Source organism: Aquarana catesbeiana, linkage group LG06 (genome assembly GCF_042186555.1).
Source record: "Aquarana catesbeiana isolate 2022-GZ linkage group LG06, ASM4218655v1, whole genome shotgun sequence".
NCBI lineage: Eukaryota > Metazoa > Chordata > Amphibia > Anura > Ranidae > Aquarana > Aquarana catesbeiana.
In genome coordinates this window covers 85,517,171-85,536,159 of record NC_133329.1, presented here as the reverse complement: position 1 = coordinate 85,536,159, position 18,989 = coordinate 85,517,171, and the positions used below count along the sequence as shown (strand labels likewise).

Here is an 18,989-nt window from a genome sequence, read left to right as displayed (position 1 = left end):
GACTTAGTAGGTGGTGTTGGACCTCTGCATAGAGATCACTGCTTCCACACAGAGGACATGGATCTTTCTTTGCAGTATGCTGGCAGGGGAGAGGCTTTCTAAAAATAAAAAAAAAACGAAGACCTTATACAATATTTTGAATTGATGATCCTGAGATGCATGTAGCTGGTTTACACGTTCAATTGAGCTTAAAGTGATATTAAAGTCTTGTCTTTATGTTTTGAATAACAAATATATCATACTTGCCTGCTCTGGGCAGTGGTCTTGCACAGAGCAGCCTGGATCCTCCTCGTCTTGGGTCCCACACCGGCACTCCTGGCCCCTCCCTCCTGCCAGGTGCCCCCACAGCAAGCAGCTTGCTCTGGAGGCACTCAAGCAGGCACGCTCCCGGTCCATGGCTCTGGGTGTCCATTCACACATGCAGCCGCAGCTCGACCCTGCACCCTCCGTCTCCTGATTGACAGCAGCGGCAGCCAATGGCTCCCGCTGCTGTCAATAGCCAATCAGGCGTGCAAGTCCCCAGAGAGCCAAGGCTTTCGTGGACATCTCTGGACCGAGACAGGGGATCAGATAAGTATTTGGGGGTAATGTTGCACACAGGGTTTTTCACCTTCATGCATAGAAACAACCACTGTCTAAATTATAGCAGCAAAGGAAAGCACTGGGAGACTAACAGAATATGTACATAGAAACAACCAATGTTGCTCCTGTGTACATATAGTGTACACTTTGAATCTGGACTGTATTTAGCAAATTTCAATAACATTTTCAATTAAGTTTAAAGACCTATTTTAGAAAGGACTGAGGAAGGCAAGTATACTACTTTTACCTCTGTGCTGTCCTTTCTGATAGTGTTGTGAAAACTCCTTCTATAACTCCAGCAGTACCATTGCCCAACCTTATGTGGTCCCTGACCATTGATTTGAATTTTAACAGTGGGAGATACAGCAGTTTACAAGTCATTTACTCTCACCTCCCACATTCTATTCCAAAACGTTTCCTGAGGATCTTTACTAATCATTTTCTGTGCTTATACAGTAGAATGTGTCTTAAGGTGGAGCTGTAGCTCCTACAACTGAATCCTGATGACCTTTGGTCACAGTTGGTGTCTGGGTACCAGGCAGTCAATCGGTAAGATTTTAAATGCTTTGTACAAATATTTCTCTTAGAATGTATGGGTTTTGTTTTGTGGTACAACTAAGCACACAATCATAAGTAGAGATTAGCCTATCCATTGAGGATCAGGGATATTCATGGATGGTGGCTATCTTCAAAGGCCAACTTCTTCTTTTCAAAAAAAATGCACATATATTTTTGCAGAAAAAAAAAAATGTGCATGTAATATTTTTACTCTCGGGGGCTTGCAAGGCATTGCATGCGTGATCAGTGGGTGCAATGTCAGACTCCTGAAGACCTACATTCCTACAGCTTTCAGCTCATACCTCTGTACGGGCCGTCAATTTGAAAGCTGCATGGCTTGTGAATGAAATACAATAGTTCTCATCAGTGCCCTCACAGTTCATTGAGAACTACAAGCTGCTGCCGCAGTGACAGACGGTACTTGTAGTTCTCTCATTGACAGGTTCCTGTGAAGGAGTGACAGCTGTGTGGGCAGAAGCAGTTTTCAAAATGTGACAGTGGGTGTGGGGAGAGGATCAATGGCTTGCTGTCACAGGAGATGGAGGGGGGGGTGTAAGGAAGATATGCTGGAGTACAATACACCACAAGTATGGGTGTAGCATGCTCCAAAACGTGAACTCATCCTTTTAAATATTAGCCACTTTTCCAATATTCACCAGGCTTCTTCTGCAAGGGGTATTTGATTGGCCTGTCCAGGAACATTGCACAGAACTTACATCTGCCCATGTTTTTTATTGCACCCAATTTTCTTGTTTGAACACTGGCCCTGTGCCATCTGGTTTATAGGTGGGGGCAACACTAGTGGCCTTTTTGCCCAGCAGTAGTAGCATTTTGTTTCTTAAAAAAAAAAAAAAAAAAAAAAAGCACGGTATAGTTTCTATGCTTTATGGCCGCTGGCAAATGAATGCAGGATTGTCCACTTAAACTGGGTGGTCCAAAGCTCAGGGTTTCCTTAGGTCTGTTAGTATCTGCAACCATTTCTGCCAGGATGTAATTATATGTGTATAAAATGATGAAGAGAGCGAGGGAGAAATATGTACTATGTGGGATTTTGTATTTCACTTGCTGGCTTTGTGTAAATAAAATTGTGTGTTTTTCTCAGCAAGTCTTCTTTTGCTTATTATTGTAAATAAAAAAAACACTCTAGGGCTTGGGTCAAACTGCCACTGCCGGAAAGTCACGACTTCATTGCGGCTTGCTTGCGACTTCATTAATAGAAGTCAATCCAAGTTAGTTGTGATGAAGTTGCAAAAAAGTAGTGCAAGGACCTTCTTCTAAGTTGTTGCGACTTGAGTCGCACAAGTTAGAATGGTTCCATTGCAGTTAATGGGATGCGACTTTGAACTCTCAAGTCATAGGACAAGTCACAGCAGTGTGAAGCAAGCCTAAAGCAGCTCATCAAAGTCTTTTTTTGATTTTATTTTTTTTTTTCTGATTAACCAGCGGGTTGAAAAAAAAAAACAAACAAAAAAAAAACCTGACTTGATTCCCCCATCCATCCCATGATCAAGATGAAGAACCTCTCCATGCAGAGCTATTGTTTTGACAGCAAGGAGACCTCCTTGCAATCAGAATACACTGATCAGCATTGAGTGCTGATCGAGCAGGGAAAACTTGGCAGGGTGGGTTGTACAGAGGTAGATCAACTTCTATATAACCACAGCCTATACTGTATGTGGATCGATCCCTGGTGAACTGGCTAAATTTTGATCCATGTATGGCTGGCTTCAAAGTTGATGAAATCCAGCTCAGAACTTAGTGGCACTGAACGGACAGTGAAGGTCTGCTATGTCATAAGGAGCATCTACAAATGTTAACTATGCCCAAGCAGTACCCTCAAAGATTTACCTTGTGTCTTCAATTATTCCTGAAAAAGAATGCAGTTCCTGGTATGCGAGGATGCCTAGGCCTACAGTGTCAAAGTTTAAAGGTCATCCACATCACTGCTGCCTCAGACTGCTAGTCTCAGGAGATTCTGAGTCAGATTTGCTGATGTCACATGTGCTGCTTACCGTTCTCCTTTCTGGAGATTCTGACATGCAAAGCCCTGCCTCCACCAAAATGGCCACCTTCATACAAAGACACAGTGTAGAATAAGCCATGGTAAGTCAGTAATGGGGAAAAGTTTAACAAGAAGCTCATCAATAATCATGACTAGTCCTTTGCTTGCATTTTTTTTTTTTGGGCATAACTCCCTCCAGTTGAGCACAAGGTTGATTTAAAACCAATCATTTATTGCAGTTATGCAGTCAATTAAAAAAAAATGTTTTAATACATCTAGTGTAACTAATTAAATCTCGGTTTGTGAGTTCCAGCACAACAAGACTGGGGGAGAGTGTGACATCCCATGAGTGCTCTCCAAAACATGAAGAGGTTCCCGTCAATCCAATGATCCCATCTCAGTGATATTCCACCTCCAGCAAAAGAAGCCCACACACATTTCTCATGACAGTGTTGCTTTAAGATCGAATTGGATGTTTGCCAAAAAAACTGTTTTTATAGAAACGAATTTGCCAAATAATTCAGTCCACAAGGTGTTCAAAACCACCGCATCTTTATTTAGCGATACCATAAATAAAATGTTTCTGTAATTGCCCTAGCCCACTCAGAAATTAACAAAAGATATACAGAAAAGAGGCCTTTTGTCATAAAAGGGTTGGGTTAGTAATGCACCACCATAGACATGTAACAGGACAGAAACTGTGCTCATCTAAACCATATACCAAATTATATAAATCACTTTTATTCCAAGTCACAGGGAGAAAGAGAGAAGAGTATACACCAAATACGCCTTTGTGGTTTTGGTTATTTTACATTCGCAATATCTGTTCAGTGCATGTTTTGTAAAGATGCATATTCTTTGGCGTTTTGGCATGAAAGTTACATAATACAACAAAGAATGTGGTAACAAAAATACATAGGCACTTTGTCATATATTTTGCATAAACTTGTGCAGATGCTGATAAAGTCAAGATCTTTCCCTTATCTTTATACATTTCCATATTTTCAGGAGAGTGACCTATAAAAATAGGATACTACTTTGATTTTTTTTTTTTTTTTAGTTGTTTCAATTTTTATGGCTATGCATGCTTTACCTCCTTGACACAGAGCTCTTGAGATCAGAATTTGGCCTAGGTAATGGGATGTTATGGGCTCCAGATATGAGCCACAATCACATTTTCAAGTCTGCATACCACTAAGAACACAGCATTGTAATAGTAAAAGATCTTACAGTATGTGCATGGTTCAAGATAGTAACAGAAGCAAAGATATTTTGCTATTGATAAGAGTAACAGACCTATGAATGGCAGCGGTATCTCTGTTTAGTGTCCATATTTTGCCCGCCATCAGCGGAGTGACTGCACCTCAAGCTTACTACTTCCCAGAAACTAAGGCTGCAAGTTCTTGGATGGACATCTCTTTGTTGAGGTAACTCTCGTATTGACGTTTAGTAATGCGCCCGTTCCTTAGGGCATCTTCTATGTCAAATTTCCTGCCTGACTTCCTATCAAGGATAACTGTGGAGTCACCATTTGGCCCTTTAATGGTGGTTTCCTCCCAGTCGCATTCTTGGCTTTGTAAGTTGACATACATTTTCCAGTCGATCAAGCCCAAGTTTCGAGCTTCTTCCGGTGACATTTCTCGGCCAGTGTCAGGATCGATGACGACAATAGAGCGGCGGAGATGGTTCTCTCTCTGTTCCCTCTTGATCTGCATGGTCTCCAAGCGTTTGTTAAGCTGTTCAATTTCTGCATCTTTGTCTCGAGATATTTTCTGTAGTTCCCTCAACTCCTTTTCCAAAGAAGCCAAGCGAGAATCTAGGTTAACGCCACTGTCAACTTGAGTTAAGCTTCTCAGGCCCTGGGCTTCCTTTATGGTAATCTCAATCTCTGACTGCAGGTGACGGGTCTCTAGCTGTAGACTTTGTTTTTCCATCTGAATTTTGTGGACTTCCTCTCTTAAGTATTCCAGTTCCTTGTTGGATTTGGAGTTGCTGAACTCCAATTCTGAAAGATTTGCTTGGAGGCGGTCAACCTCTGCTTCTAAATCTCGCTTACGTCTGCTCTCTTCCTCCATCATGGACTTCAGCCTCTGTATTTCTTGCTCAGTCTCAGCATCTTTTTCAACTTCTATTTTCTCTGTGAAAACAACTTTTTCCTTAACCTCCATCTTCTCCAATACAATGAGCTTTTTTCTTAGTGCCTCCAGTTCAGTCTCAAGAATTTGCCTTCTGTGCTTCTCCTCTTCTAGTTGAAGTTTTAGCATGTTGTGGTCTTTCTCTTGCTGAGGATCTTGTTGTAGGATGACCTTTTGCTTCACTGTTACTTTTTCTTTTGTCTCAATCTCTCTTTGCTCGAGCTCATTCAACCTATTTTTAAGCCTCTGGATCTCCAGCTCTGCCTCCCGCCTGGATTGTCGTTCCCTATCAAGCTCTTCAAGCTGGCGTTCAAGCTCTGATTTCCTCCACTGCAACTTGCGCAACTCCTCTTGCAGAGAATCCTTTTGTTTAAGCTCAGTTTGAATGCTCTTCGAAAAACTGTTGACTTCAGACTTCAACATAGGATCCTCTTCGTATTTGACCACATCCTGCTGTACCACCTTTTCTCTCACCTGTGACAGCTCTATTTCTTTCTGCCTGATCTTTTCTTCTTGGGTCATTCTTTCACGTTCTAAGTCAATACGCTTGGTCTGCTCCTCAGCCAACTTGGATCGTAAGGTTTCAATCTCCTTTTTATTTTCAGGGTCCTCACGATATTGTAGAACCTCTTGAACCACCTCCTTAACTTGTACTTGAGGTTTAGTATCAATCCAGCTTTTTATCTCTTGCTTAAGCTGATTGATCTCTAGCTCAGAACGTTCCACCACTCTAGTCTTCTCCAAAATCTCCCCACGGAGCCTCTCTAGTTCAGCCACAACCTCTGGATCTGTCTTGTGCTTGATAACTTCTTTGGTTATCTCCTTCACTTCCACTTGTGGACCACGTGCTTTAAGTGCTGCTAGTTCGCTCTGGAAGCTTTTCAGTTGCTCCTCTGCAACACGATATTTCCTTTCTTGCTCAACCAGCTCAACCCGTAAGTTGGCCAGTTCACTTTCAGCTTTAGGATCTGGTCGAATGATCTCGCGTACCTTCTCTTGGACTACAACTTTGGCATTTTCCTGCTCCATCAGACTTATCTTCCGTATTAGCTCATTTTTTTCTCGTTGAGTTATGCGTATCTTTGAAGATTCATCTTCATACTGCCTACGAAGGTCAGATACTTCCCTTTCAGAGGCAAGGTCCTTCTCTACTTTCAACACTTCCTTTACTGTGATCTTGCCTTCAGCCATAGCTCTCTCCTTCTCCAAACGTTTCAGTTTCTCCTGTAGGAGCTTCAACTCTTCCTCCTCCTTTTGCCGTTGAGCATTCTCTCTCTGCATGTTCTCCTGAAGTATCCTATGTTCTGAAGCCAACTGAGGATCATTTTGAAGCTTAACAACTTCTTTTTCTGTGATCTTTTCTTGGGGTTTGTTCTTTTCTTCCGTCAATATAAGGATGCGTTCCTTCAAGTTGGTAATCTCATTTTGCTTTGTGCTCTTTTGACGATTCAGTTCCTCGAACTCTTCTTTGAGCCTTTGGAACTCCTCCTGCTGCTCTCGGTCCTTCTCAATTCTTAGTACTTCTTTAACTATATACTGCTGCCCGCCTTCCTTTTGCTCAAACTCTAAGGTCCGAACCTTTAGTCTCAGGGTTTCCAATTCATCCTGCAAAGATTTATTCCTACGCTGCTCTTCTGAAAATCTTTCAAGGACTTTATGGTAGTCCTCTTCCAGTTGAGGATCTGGAACTTTCTTCAGAACTTCTTTCTTTACTATGGTCTCTTGAGGTTTTTGATTCTGGAGATAAATGATCTCCTCTTGAGTGCTCCTTATCTCAGATTCCAGTTGCTGCCGTCTTTGTTCCTCATCAGCCAACATATTCTTAATCTTCCAAGTCTCTTCAGGGGGTTTCTCAGAACGAACCATCTGGACTGACTCTTGTCTTATTTCTTCATCTGGCTGCTGTATATATGAAAAAAACAAACAAAACTTTTTAACGTTTTGTTTGGAGTAATGCCACATCATATGCTATCAAATATCTTAAGACATTGGATGTGTCCTAAAATAAATCTAATGGATACTATGGACAATTTGTCATACTGCAGAAAAGTTGCATGATTAGCCTCTAGTTGAACCAGCCATTCCGCGGCCTATATGCCACATGCTAGGTAGAATCCACTTGCACTGGTATCTGAGGCTCTCCAGATGACATACCCTTGCTTAAAGTACTTCTAAAGAATAAACTTTGTTTTAAACTGCTGCTACCTGTAGAAGTAGAGCGTATACTCATCCTACCAGGTGTTCATGCTGCTAAACACTGCTTTGCTCAGTAGAACTGTTTTTCTAAGGTCCAATGGGAAACTGACACTTCTGGGAGTGTCAATCTTTGTCCCTTGTGGTTCTCACTGGTTCTTCTTCAAAGTCAGATGGAGGAACCAGTAAGAGCTGCAGGGACCTCGGAACTCCCAGTAGACATTCAGGGGACCTTTCAAAATAGAGCAGAGTTTGGTAGCATAGGCACCAGTACAGGTGAGTATTCTCTTCCTATAGAGGCAACAGCAGTTTTAATGCTCCCCCACACTTTAAGCTTAGACAATGGGCAAACATGGCCATCAATCTTTTTGCCTTCTACCTATCCAAGCAAAACTTTAATAGCTCTGAATAGAATTACTCTTTAAAATGTAGCCCCAATATTATTTTAGTTCTCCTACAGTTAACACTGGAAGGCATTTCTTTCAGTTACAAAATCCATTCTTTGCTTAGCCCAAGCTCTGAACTTTCATGGAGAACCGATATGCAAAAAAGTTGATGATGTTTATTACCTGACGCAGTAGGTTCTGAGCAAATTCCAGGGTCTGTAGCCTCTGCTTGTTGACAGCGCTGGCCTCTGTAAACCTCGCAGATAAATCTGCCTCCTGTTAAACATAAGCAAGAGTGTTTATGGTTCAGGAAGTCTGAAGCTTGCATTTACTGTTGAAAAAAGTTAAGGCTTTTAAAGTACCTCATCCTTCACTTTGTTTGCAGGTGACAGGATTCTGGAACGTTTAGGATAGGAACTTCTCCTGTTCTCCATATCCAGGACTGACCGCAGCTTCTCAGCATCCATTTCATAATCCTGTTTGATAACAGATGAGATCCATGAACACCCAAAAATAGATCACATCATAGATGCTAAGGGGGGAGCTTATGTTTCTAGTAAAGAAGGTATTACTTTTGGCTTCTAAGGTCCTGTAGGTTGTGACTCTATTCTCTGACTTTATTTTTAGAGCCTTTAATGCAGGGGTGCGCTGTGGCCCGCGACGCAAAACCGGGGAAGCGCATGATCGTGCTCTTGAATGGCAGGTTGGCAAGCTCAGATCGCGAACAACGGGTTGCCAGCCCACCATCCCAGAACATCAGAATGCACTGAACCAGCAGCGGAAGAAGCAGAGAGCTGCATAAGCCAATGCTTTCTCTGTAGTGTCAGCTCCTGTCCCAGGGAAAGTCAAACAAAGTGGACTTCACCTGGGACCTTTCTAGCAGCCTGCAGAGTGATGCCAGCAGAAGCAGGAAGAGGAAAAGGTCACGTTTCACGTACGAAACTTCACATACAGTGCACTTTTGCAATGGGCATATCACTGCAGGTGCAGCTCAGTTCACCTTCAGGTTAGCTGCACCGAGCCATAGACTTCTATTAGATCCTGTGGGTTTGGTGTGCTTTCAGACAGTGCACCACACCAGCAAGATGTAATAGAAGTCTATGGCTTAGTGCAGCTAAAGCACAGATGCACTGAGTGCAGTGCATCAGTTTGAAAGCAGCCTCATATGTAGGAGTTCAGGGCTCATTTTACATTTGTGGTTTGGGGGGGGGGGAGATAAAACCCTATAGTTTATTGTGGCCCGCGACCGGTTACCAAATCACTAAAAGTGGAGTTCCACCCAAAAATGGAACTTCCGCTTTTCAGAATCCCCCACCCCCTCTGGTGTCACATTTGGCACCTTTCAAGGGGGAGGGGGGAGCATATACCTGTCTAATACAGGTATTTTGCTTCCACTTCTGGGCATAGATACCCGAGCCACCCCGCTGTCTTCTGGGAGACACACAGGTCCCAGAGGACAGGAGGGACCAGTGGGATAGCGCAGCGCGAGTCGCGCATGCGCATTAGGGAACCAGGAAGTGAAGCCGCAAGGCTTCACTTCCTGATTCCCTAACCGAAGATGGCGGCGGCAGCAGCACCTCAGAGCCGAGGGAGAAATCGGCTTCGGGTGCCAACATCGCGGATGCCCTGCACAGGTAAATGTCCTTATTTTAAAAGTCAGCAGCTACAGTATTTGTAGCTGCTGACTTAAAAAAAAAAAAAAAATCGGCGGAACTCTGTTTGAAGTGACCCTCGCTTTTCAAAAGGATGAGCACCCCTGCCTTAAAGTTTCATCTGATGGGATTCTCTCAGTGTTTCAAAATCAAAGGCAAATTGAAAATAGGCAAGTGAAGAACAAACACCTGGAGACACAGCAAAAAAAAAAAAAAAGTTGGGTACCAATTGGCTACCCATGCATCTTCTAATCCCATTAACAGGACTGGATTTATAGTTTTGTAATCCTATGGGTGAGCTTTTGCCATCATAAAGGAAAAAGAGCAAAAAAAGGAAACCTAATGAAGTCACCACATCTAAGGATTAGTAAGCTGCAATATATTACATTGTTGCTTTTGTGTTTGGATACACTTTAAGTAATTTTTTATCTTTTTATTTTTATGAAGTAAAACTTCATACTAAGCTGCAGGATTCAAATTTTTTTTTCCACACAATTGTTTATTTACCTTGGCTGCCTGCTGATATTGCTGTGCGCTGCTGGTCACATGTTCCAGTTCTTGCTCTCGGTCAGCGATCTCACCCACTAGAAGCTGACGAAAAACAAAACAAAAGCAAATTCAGAAAACCTTGTTAACACATGCTCAAAAAGAGAGAATTCTTTTGTAGTAAAGGCCTCATCTATTGTTTCCTATTATTATAACATCTCTGGGCTTCACTACAAAAGTTATGAAAAAAACTGTTTTGCCAATAGTAACTACTTGCTAGCAATCACTTGTTGTTATGGGTTACACAGAGTTAATGAGGCCTTGTAATATTCTGGGAAAGAGGCCAAGGATAGAGCAGGAAGCTCTGAAATGCATAGCCACGTCCAACAGGACAACCCACATGACATTGCTTCCACACCTGCTCCCCTGTGCACTCCATGATGATTACTGGCACTTCCTGTTTCGGTTTTTGCCAGTCCTGAGCCTTCTACACAGAGCCTGGTAGCTTCACAAGCAGGGCGAGAAGTCAGTGGGGTAGACTTTGGTGTTCTTTGTGAAGATATGCCTTTTATCTGTTTATCTACACCCCCCTGTTCAGTTCACAGCAGAACTTCAGGGGAAAAGGTCTAACCCGAACAGCGAAGCTCATTGAAGTCTATGTGAGCCGAACAGGAATAATCATCATCAATCCCCATTTTGAAGACTTATATGCAAGTAGTTGGCCATAAAAGGGGTAAGGGGGCCGGGTACTGCCCTGGGGGCCATGTATCAATGCAAAACAATTTTTAAAAAATAATTGTTTTTTTTATGAACAGTGATTTTAATGATGCTTAAAGTGCAACAATAAAAATAAAAAATTATTTTAAATACAGTGCATGAGTGGTCCTCTTAGTCTGCCAGTAAAGTGGAGCATCTGTACCGTGTATAGAACCTTCTGCAGCAAAAATAACATTTCTAAAGGAAAAAAAAAAAAAAAAAAAAGTCAAATCACATTTAAAATGACTCATTGCAATTGCCGGCACCCGGCAGGTCAGGGAAGGGGGGGGGGGGGTGCTCCCCCCCCCCAAGCACACTTTGTCCCCAGGGTTCTGGGGGTCTGCAGGTGAGGGGCTTATCGGTATTTGGAAGCCCCCTTTAACAAGGGGGGCCCCCAGATCCCAGCCCTCCCCTATGTGAATGAGTATGGGGTAATATGTACCCCGACCCATTCACCAAAAAAAAAAAAAGTGTTAAAAAGTTAATATAAACAGACATTTTTTTTTTTTTCTTAATTTAATAAAGGAATTGTCAAAAACTGTGTCCCCTGATGCAAGTCCATTGTCAATCAAGCCGCACCCAAAAAACAAACAAAAAAAAGGGTGTGCTTTCATTGACGGCCGAATGCCTCCTCTGCAGTTTCAGTTCTTATATGGGTAAGGGCGAGGTCACCTGGTGGCACCACCCCTCCTTGTGACGTCACGGGCCGATGCGTGCTGGGTCAGTGATGTCACAAGGGGGTGGTGCCACCAGGTGACATTGTCAGGTGTCCCCGCCCATACCTATATAAGAACTGTCAAACGGCGGAGGAGGTGGTCGGCCGTTAATGAGTGAGAAGCGTGGTGGCGTGATTGATGATGGTTTTTTCATCGGGAGACACTTTTTTTGTTTTTAATAAAGGAATTATCAAAAACTGTTTTTATTACTTTTTGGCACTTTTTTGGTGATTGGGTAGGGGTACATAGTACCCCATACTCTTTCACATAGTGTTGGGGGGGTGGTATCTGGGGGCCTCCTGGTTTAAGGGGGCTTTCAGATTCCGATAAGCCCCCCCCTGCCCGCAGACCCCCACAACCACAGCCCAGGGTTGTGGGAAAGAGACCCTTCTCCCCATCAACATGAGGACAAGGTGCTTTGGGGTGGGGTAGAGCCTGCCCCAAAAGCACCCCCCCAATGCGGCCTGGTATGCTTCAGGAGGGGGGGCGCTCATCCCCCCACTTTCCTGACCTGCCAGGCGGCATTCTCAGGTACCCCATGCTGTTTTTTTTATTTTGAAGTAGGGGGAAACCCACGCAGTTTTTTTTTTTAATTCAGCTGTCAGCGGGGAAGCACATTCACAGCTGATGACTAATCGGTTGTTAAGTACGCCGCGGCTGGCTTCCCAGCTCTGCTCCTTAACAACCAGCTTTTACTGCGCCTTTGCCCAATCAGGTGGCAGAATGCACTGTTCAGCACTCAGTGCATTGCAGGACGAACACCCTGCAAATTCGGGTGTTCCCCGAACAGGGCGAACAGCCAATGAGTCCAATGAGCATGAGTTCACTGTTACACAACACTACTGTTAACCCAGTGAGTTGCCAGTTATATTTTAATAAAGTGGATGATTTTAATGCTACACTTTGTGGGCGCCCCCTTTCACCCAAATATTTTAAGGAGACAGGTTAGCCGTCATGAGAATAATTTACCCGTTGGTTCTTCAGCTTGCTTTCCACTTGTTTGATGCTGTCTGTGTCTTTGGGCTCATAGTTGGGAAGATTACGTAGCCACCCGTCGACTTGGTCATAGCCATTTCGGTAGTTCAGATAGGCAGTCTTGGATTTCTGCAAGCTCTGAGACCTAAATGAAAAGACATGTAAGCTAGAATATGCTGCAACAAAAAGGCTTCACTGAGGTCTGATTTGCATTGTCAAAGTCAACTTTTTTATTATAATTTGTGTTACTGGTTTATATAATAGTACTGGTTTATACGTTACCCACAACTTCAACAGTGCTTTACAAAGTGAGAACATGGAGGCTAATCACAATAGTGTACACAAATAATACTAGCCATTTGAACTGTTTCCAAAAAAAGGTGACCATAGACAACAGAGAACAGTCTTATTTTATCTAAATTGGACAACAAGCTAGGAATTGTAAAGCAGCATCAAATGAGTATACTATGGGGTCAGAGACATCAGGCAAATAAAAGGGTTAGTAAACCCTTACCAAAAAACTCTCTATGTAGGTAAGGGGGGTTTGTAGATAAAACAAGCTGTGCAGGTTTGACTAAAGTGGAATAATGCCCTGGCTAGCAGTGTAGGCCATTTACATACCTCATGAAGCCTGACTTAACTTCCAGCGAGGCCCAGCTCCTACTGTTCGCCATAGCAGGGGTGAGCTCTCAAACTCTGAGCTCAGAGCTACTGCATTAGGGGAGAGAGTGCATATGAGGGGGGTTGAATCCGAGAAGCAGCTTATTCCAGTGAAGTTGAACAGTAATACTGTAGCTTGGCATCCTAGCAACATCCTAGGAGTTTTCAGTTCGGGCTTCAAGAGGTACGTAAATGGCCTACACCCAGTGGCGTCGCTAGGGGGTGGCTTCTGGGGCTATGGCCCCGAATGTGGGGCCCATAGCCCCGAGTCTCTGCAGGGGTCCCCAAGGGGAGGGGAGGCTCTCTGGGGACCCTGATTTAAGGGGAAGGCTCTCTGGGGAGATATATATATATATATATATATATATACATATACACACACACACATATATATATATATATATATATATATATATATATATATATATATATATATATACATACATACATACATATACACATATACATACACACACACATATATTATATACATGTGTATGCCCGCCCAAGCGTATGACTTTCTTTACTACACTGCTATGGCCTCTAGCCCCAGATCTTTTGTAGACCTATCAACGCCCCTGCCTACACCTATAGGTGTATAACCTAAGGGTATTTAACTTTGGTCAAAGCTGCACGGCTTGTTTTCATTTACAGATAATCCCGTATCTGTATAGGCATTTTTTTTTTGGTAAAAGTGAACTAACCCTTTGAAAAACACCAGATCACTATAGAGTGGAATGGTTTCAGTGAAAGGATTGGTTTTGCTATGAACACAATTTTGCCAAATAAGAATCTCTTAATTCGCTTTAATTATATTTTCCTAAAAATGTTCCTGGCACAAAAAAAGATCAAGGATAGTTGGAAAGAGTTTCTGTAACTTGGAGGAGCCATTTAAAAGCCCATCATACCCGTAAAAAAACACTTTAATTTCCCCTTCCGCATTAAGTCCGATCCGTTTTGTGAAAAAAGTGAAAGGTTGCCAAAATGTTTGCAGAAAATTCAAGTAAATGAAAACAGACAATGTCGTTCATTCCTATTAATTCCTATTGTTTCCCCAATACCTGGACTGTCTGCACACCTCTTCCTCCACTGCCTAAACAGGATATTACTGTTAAAGGGGCTGTAAAGGCAGAAGGCTTTTTTTTATCTTCATGCATTCTATGCATGAAGATAAAAAACCTTGTGTGTGTAGCATCCACCCCAGCAGCCACTAATTACTTACCTGAGCCCCATCTTTCTCCACGAGTGTCTAAGCCATCCGGGACTCTCCTCCTGATTGGCTGACACACAGCAGCGGCGCCATTGGCTCCAGTGGCTGTCAATCAAAGTCAGTCAGCCAATCAGGAGAGCGTGGTCGGGGCTCCTTGTCTGAATGGACACATGGAGCTGTGACTCTGCTTGAGTTCCCCCATAGGAAGCTGCTGGCTATGGGGGCACTCGATAGGAGGGAGGGGCCAGTAGCAGCAAAGAGGGACCCAAGAAAAGGAGGATCTGGGCTGCTCTGTGCAAAACCATCTGCACAGTAGACATGTGCGCCGTCGATAAGTTAGTTTTGTTCCGTTTCGTATTAGAGTTAATTCATATTTCGTAATTCATGTCCGAAATTTCGTACAAAATATTTGTTAACTTTTCGTAACAATTACGAATGTTCGTTATGATGAATTTATCATTATGAGGGGCTCCCACCATCCCTGTGCTGTGCTGACTTCCTGGGTTTTTAACTTTTAGGTTCATTAACTTTTCGTAACAATTACAAATGTTCGTTAGGAATTCGGATCCGAAATTCGCAAACTAAATTTCGTATTTCATACAGAATTCGGAAGCATAGCAATTCGTATTTCAGATCCTCCCGAATGTATGAATTTACGGAAACTAATCGCACATATCTACTGCACAGAGGAGTTAAGTATAACATGTTTGTTATTGTCTTTACAATCCCCTTAACCCTCGTACACACGAGAAGTTTTTTTTTTTGCATGCCAGTCTCATATCAAAAACCAATAGGTTACTAAAGTTACGAAAATTCTTGCACGACAGAATACAACTTCGGAAGTGATGTCATGTTGTGTTGTATTGTAATATATTCATTCATTTCCAAGCATGCAGGGTCTTGGTCTTTTGATTTTTTTTTTTGGACTAATATTGTACTGATTAAACAAAAATTGTTCGTTCTTGTATCGACAAGAAACCTTTTTGTGTTTGTCCCTTCGGATAGTTTTTCATGAACTATTGTGATCCGCTTTCAAAAGCTGTGTATGAATGACCAGATTGTCATAAATCCCTTTGAAAACAGTATTTTTGGTCCAATTTTCTAGGCATCAGTGGAAAAACTGATTAAACATGCACATCCAACTGTTTACTGATGTCTATAGCCAGCTTAAAAGAAGAGCTAGATGAAAGAGGTAAGGAAAATTTGGAATATTGAAGTAGATCTGGAGATTTAGGAATAGGGATGAGCTCCGGTTGAGGTACAAGTGTAAGATCGGACCTACCACTGGTTGAGTGGATGAAAATGGCAGCTTCTGGCTGTCAATGATTGCTATTGAAGAATTGGGTTCTTGCAGTTACCATGTCCTTACCAACCACAAACATCACCTGGCCCATTCAATTAAAAGGCCAGGAATCCCTGGCCAGGTGAGCAAAGGGGGGAATAGCAGGGTTGCATGAATGCCTAAATATGGCCAATAGCAATAATATTGCCACTATCTTTTATATAGCTGAAAACAGCTTGGGGAGTATTTGGATCGGTCGTGTACACTGGGTCGTTCAGTGAGCCACATGACATCATGATTGACAATGGGCTTTTTTTTTATTATTATTATTATTATTTTTTTTTTTTTTTTTTAAGAGTTCCTGCTTTTTTTTTTTTTTAAAGGATTGGTTAAACATTTTGGTGTCTATTTCTAGGTGACATTTTTTTTTTTTTGTGAATGAGTAGGTGCACATCTGTCTGCCCTTCCCCACCACACACCCCTACCTACCCCTCACCCCTCCATCCTTTCCTGGCCAGCCAAATGGCATGCTCAGATCAGACACTTTTTTTTTTTTCTGCACGGCGATCCCCCTTAAAATCCATACCAGACTCAAAGGGTCTGGTGTTATTATATTTATTTTTTTGGAGGGGGGGGGGGAGTGTAACTCCAACTACAGCCTTTTTTTTATTCTTGCTTTTGATGTGCTGCAGGAAACGTGACATTATAAAGAAAAAAAAAAGGCACACTAACCCCTCAAAAGGTTACTCAAAATACATGGCAGACCCTTGGAGTGTTGTTTTTTTATTTTTATAAGAATCTGTGAAAGAAATTTAATTTGTTATACGATTTTAAACATGTTTTACTTTGGATACGTCAGGGCCGCTGCAGCACTTTCTGTACATCACAGAGATGTTCCCTTCACAGGCAGGATTAGCGCATCAGTCAGGCAGGTTATTTGAATTGGGCATTTTTAAGGTTTCACTTTAAGCATTTAAAAAAAAAAAAAGTCTCTGCCCCTGGCCAAATGGAATTTAAAAAGGAATTTTTTTTTTTTTGCATTGGTAATGTTTTCTGGGTTAGTGTCCACCCATCCATGTTGTGGTTTTGTTTTTTTGTGTTGTTTTACACCCAGTTTGCTTATTAGCCCAGAAAATGGCCATTTTGAGGTCCCATGTATATCATTATGGTTCTGGATTGGAAAGCAATTTACAGAGAGTTGTCAATGTTGACTTTAATTCATATTCAGCAGAGAACCGACATACACTGGAGCATATCTCACCTGCTCTGAATCTGCTGGTCCAGCTGTGCATAGCGTTGGTTTAGTTTGGACACGTCAGCCTCCTGGCGCTCTATATCAGGACAATGCTCCTGGAAACGATTGGCCAGATTGTGGCAGCACAATTTGCTGTTGTGCAAGTTCTGCTCTGCTTCTGCAAGGACACCTCTTCCTTTCTGCAACTCGTTGCTCATGGCCTGGAACGAAGAAGCAGCTGATCAGCAAGGTAACCGATAAATATGTATTGCGTTTGATATAAATGGAGCGGGCACCTACTTTTGAGCATGTGACCTTTTTGCTAGTTTAGAGTTTCAGGTAAATTTCAGGCAGGCCTGTACCATTACAACAGGCCTGTTTGTTTATTTGGGATTTGAGTGACAGGTAGTTTGTATGCGAGTTCTGGCCAATCATTAATTTGTTTGGCAGGAGGCGGGACTCTCATATAAAAAGCCTGGTCACATGCTGAGTCAGGAGTTCGAGTTTGGAGAGAAGCCCAGCCTGGTTCCCAGAGGGGAGAGGTTCCCCCTCCGGGGAGCCAACGGAGCCCCCCCCTGCGAGGAGGGTGGGGAACCGGCATCCGTAAAGGAGTAGATATCACCGTACAGCATGTAGTCGCTGGTGTCGTTGGCGGGGAAGGGAGCGGGCCAGAAAAGTGGAAGGGGAAAGAATCATTGCAGAAGAAGTAGCAACTAAGCGGAAGGAAACTGGGCTATCAATCGTTTGAGTGGCACATGGACTATTGATCACGTGAGTGAAAGCCCAAGGGAAGGGTACTATCAGAGGCTGAGGGATGTTGGTACGCAAGTCAGTGAGACAGGTGGTGAAGGCCTGTGACTTTGGGTTCAGCAATGCCCCAGGATTCCAATCAGTCAAGCGGGAGGAGTTATTCAGAGTAGGGCTGAAACAACTAATCGATTAATCGACAACTAATCGATTATGAAATTAATCGATTACTATTTTCATAATCGATTAATCGGCCAGTAACATAATGTGGTTAAAAAAAAAAAAAAAAAAAAAAAAAAAAAAACTAAAATGAGCCCTTTATAGTACAAAAAGAGCAAATAATCGCTACTGTGACTATTTCTTTCACAGTTCTACAGTAAAAAAAATGAACCCCTTACAGTACTGATTATTTGCTTTATTTGTACTATAAAGGGCTAATATTCGTTTTTTTAACCCCATTATGTTACTAAACGTCTTAGACCTGGTTCACACCTATGTGTTTTTTGGTGCTTTTTGCAGAAACAGACTACAGGTCATTCACATGGTTTCCTATGGGACACGTTCACATCTATGCTTTTTCAGCCGCTGCGTATTTGTAAAGCGTCAGTGACTTTTTTTAACGCAACATACTTCAATGGAGAAGCTGCAGAAAAGCATGTAGTGCGTTTTTGCAGCAATTTGTGTTTTTTAATCTGCCCAACAAATTCGCTGCAAAAAACGCAAATCGCAGCAAAATCATGTGCGCAAAAATCAAAACGCACAGGAAAGAGCACTACAGAAATAGATCAAAAGCAAACTGCATAGGTGTGCACCGAGCCTTATGCTGGCCACACCGATCAATTTTCAGATGAGAATATTCAGACGAAAAATCTTTGTACATTCAATGAATGAAAGAATGTTTGAAATTTTCACTTGTTTTTAATATTCTGTTTTTAAAATAATTGTAATTTCTGAACGAAAACCACATCCACTGTCTGAAAATTCCTTTCACCAAGAAGTTTTTTTATTATTTCCAAATTTTCCCATTACTGTGGTTGAAAATGAACGTCGATTTGACCCCACTAACGATTAGAAAATCGAACGAACGTTCTTATCTCTCCTCTAATAGTATATACAGTATATTTCCTCTTATAGTATATACAGTATATCTCTTCTGTGTTATTCTCAGAGTGGATTAGATATTTTGCTCCCTAACCATATAGTTGGCTATTTTTATTTACCACTGCATAGAGAAATTTAAGAATAAATTGCCTTTTTTTAAAAACTTTACATATTAACTAAATTATACACCACACTTTTTTTTTTAAGGTTATTAACCGATTAATCGATTAATCGAAACAATAATCGGCCAACTAATCGATTATGAAAATAATCGTTAGTTGCAGCCCTAATTCAGAGTGACTTTTCTGTAGCTC

General features: G+C 42.1%; 1 protein-coding gene across 1 annotated transcript in view; it reads right to left on the bottom strand.

The window, feature by feature from the left end:
* Window positions 1-3,677: 3,677 nt before the first annotated feature.
* Window positions 3,678-18,989, bottom strand: part of PPL (periplakin) — a 138,013-nt gene continuing 122,701 nt past the window's right edge. Inside the window, exons 17-22 of the mRNA XM_073636357.1 lie at window positions 16,855-17,048; window positions 12,436-12,586; window positions 10,016-10,099; window positions 8,219-8,332; window positions 8,040-8,132; window positions 3,678-7,179 (exon numbers count right to left, since the gene is read on the bottom strand). Coding sequence (XP_073492458.1) covers window positions 4,516-7,179; window positions 8,040-8,132; window positions 8,219-8,332; window positions 10,016-10,099; window positions 12,436-12,586; window positions 16,855-17,048 — 3,300 coding nt within the window. The 3' untranslated portion in view covers window positions 3,678-4,515. The remainder of the gene's footprint in view (window positions 7,180-8,039; window positions 8,133-8,218; window positions 8,333-10,015; window positions 10,100-12,435; window positions 12,587-16,854; window positions 17,049-18,989) is intronic.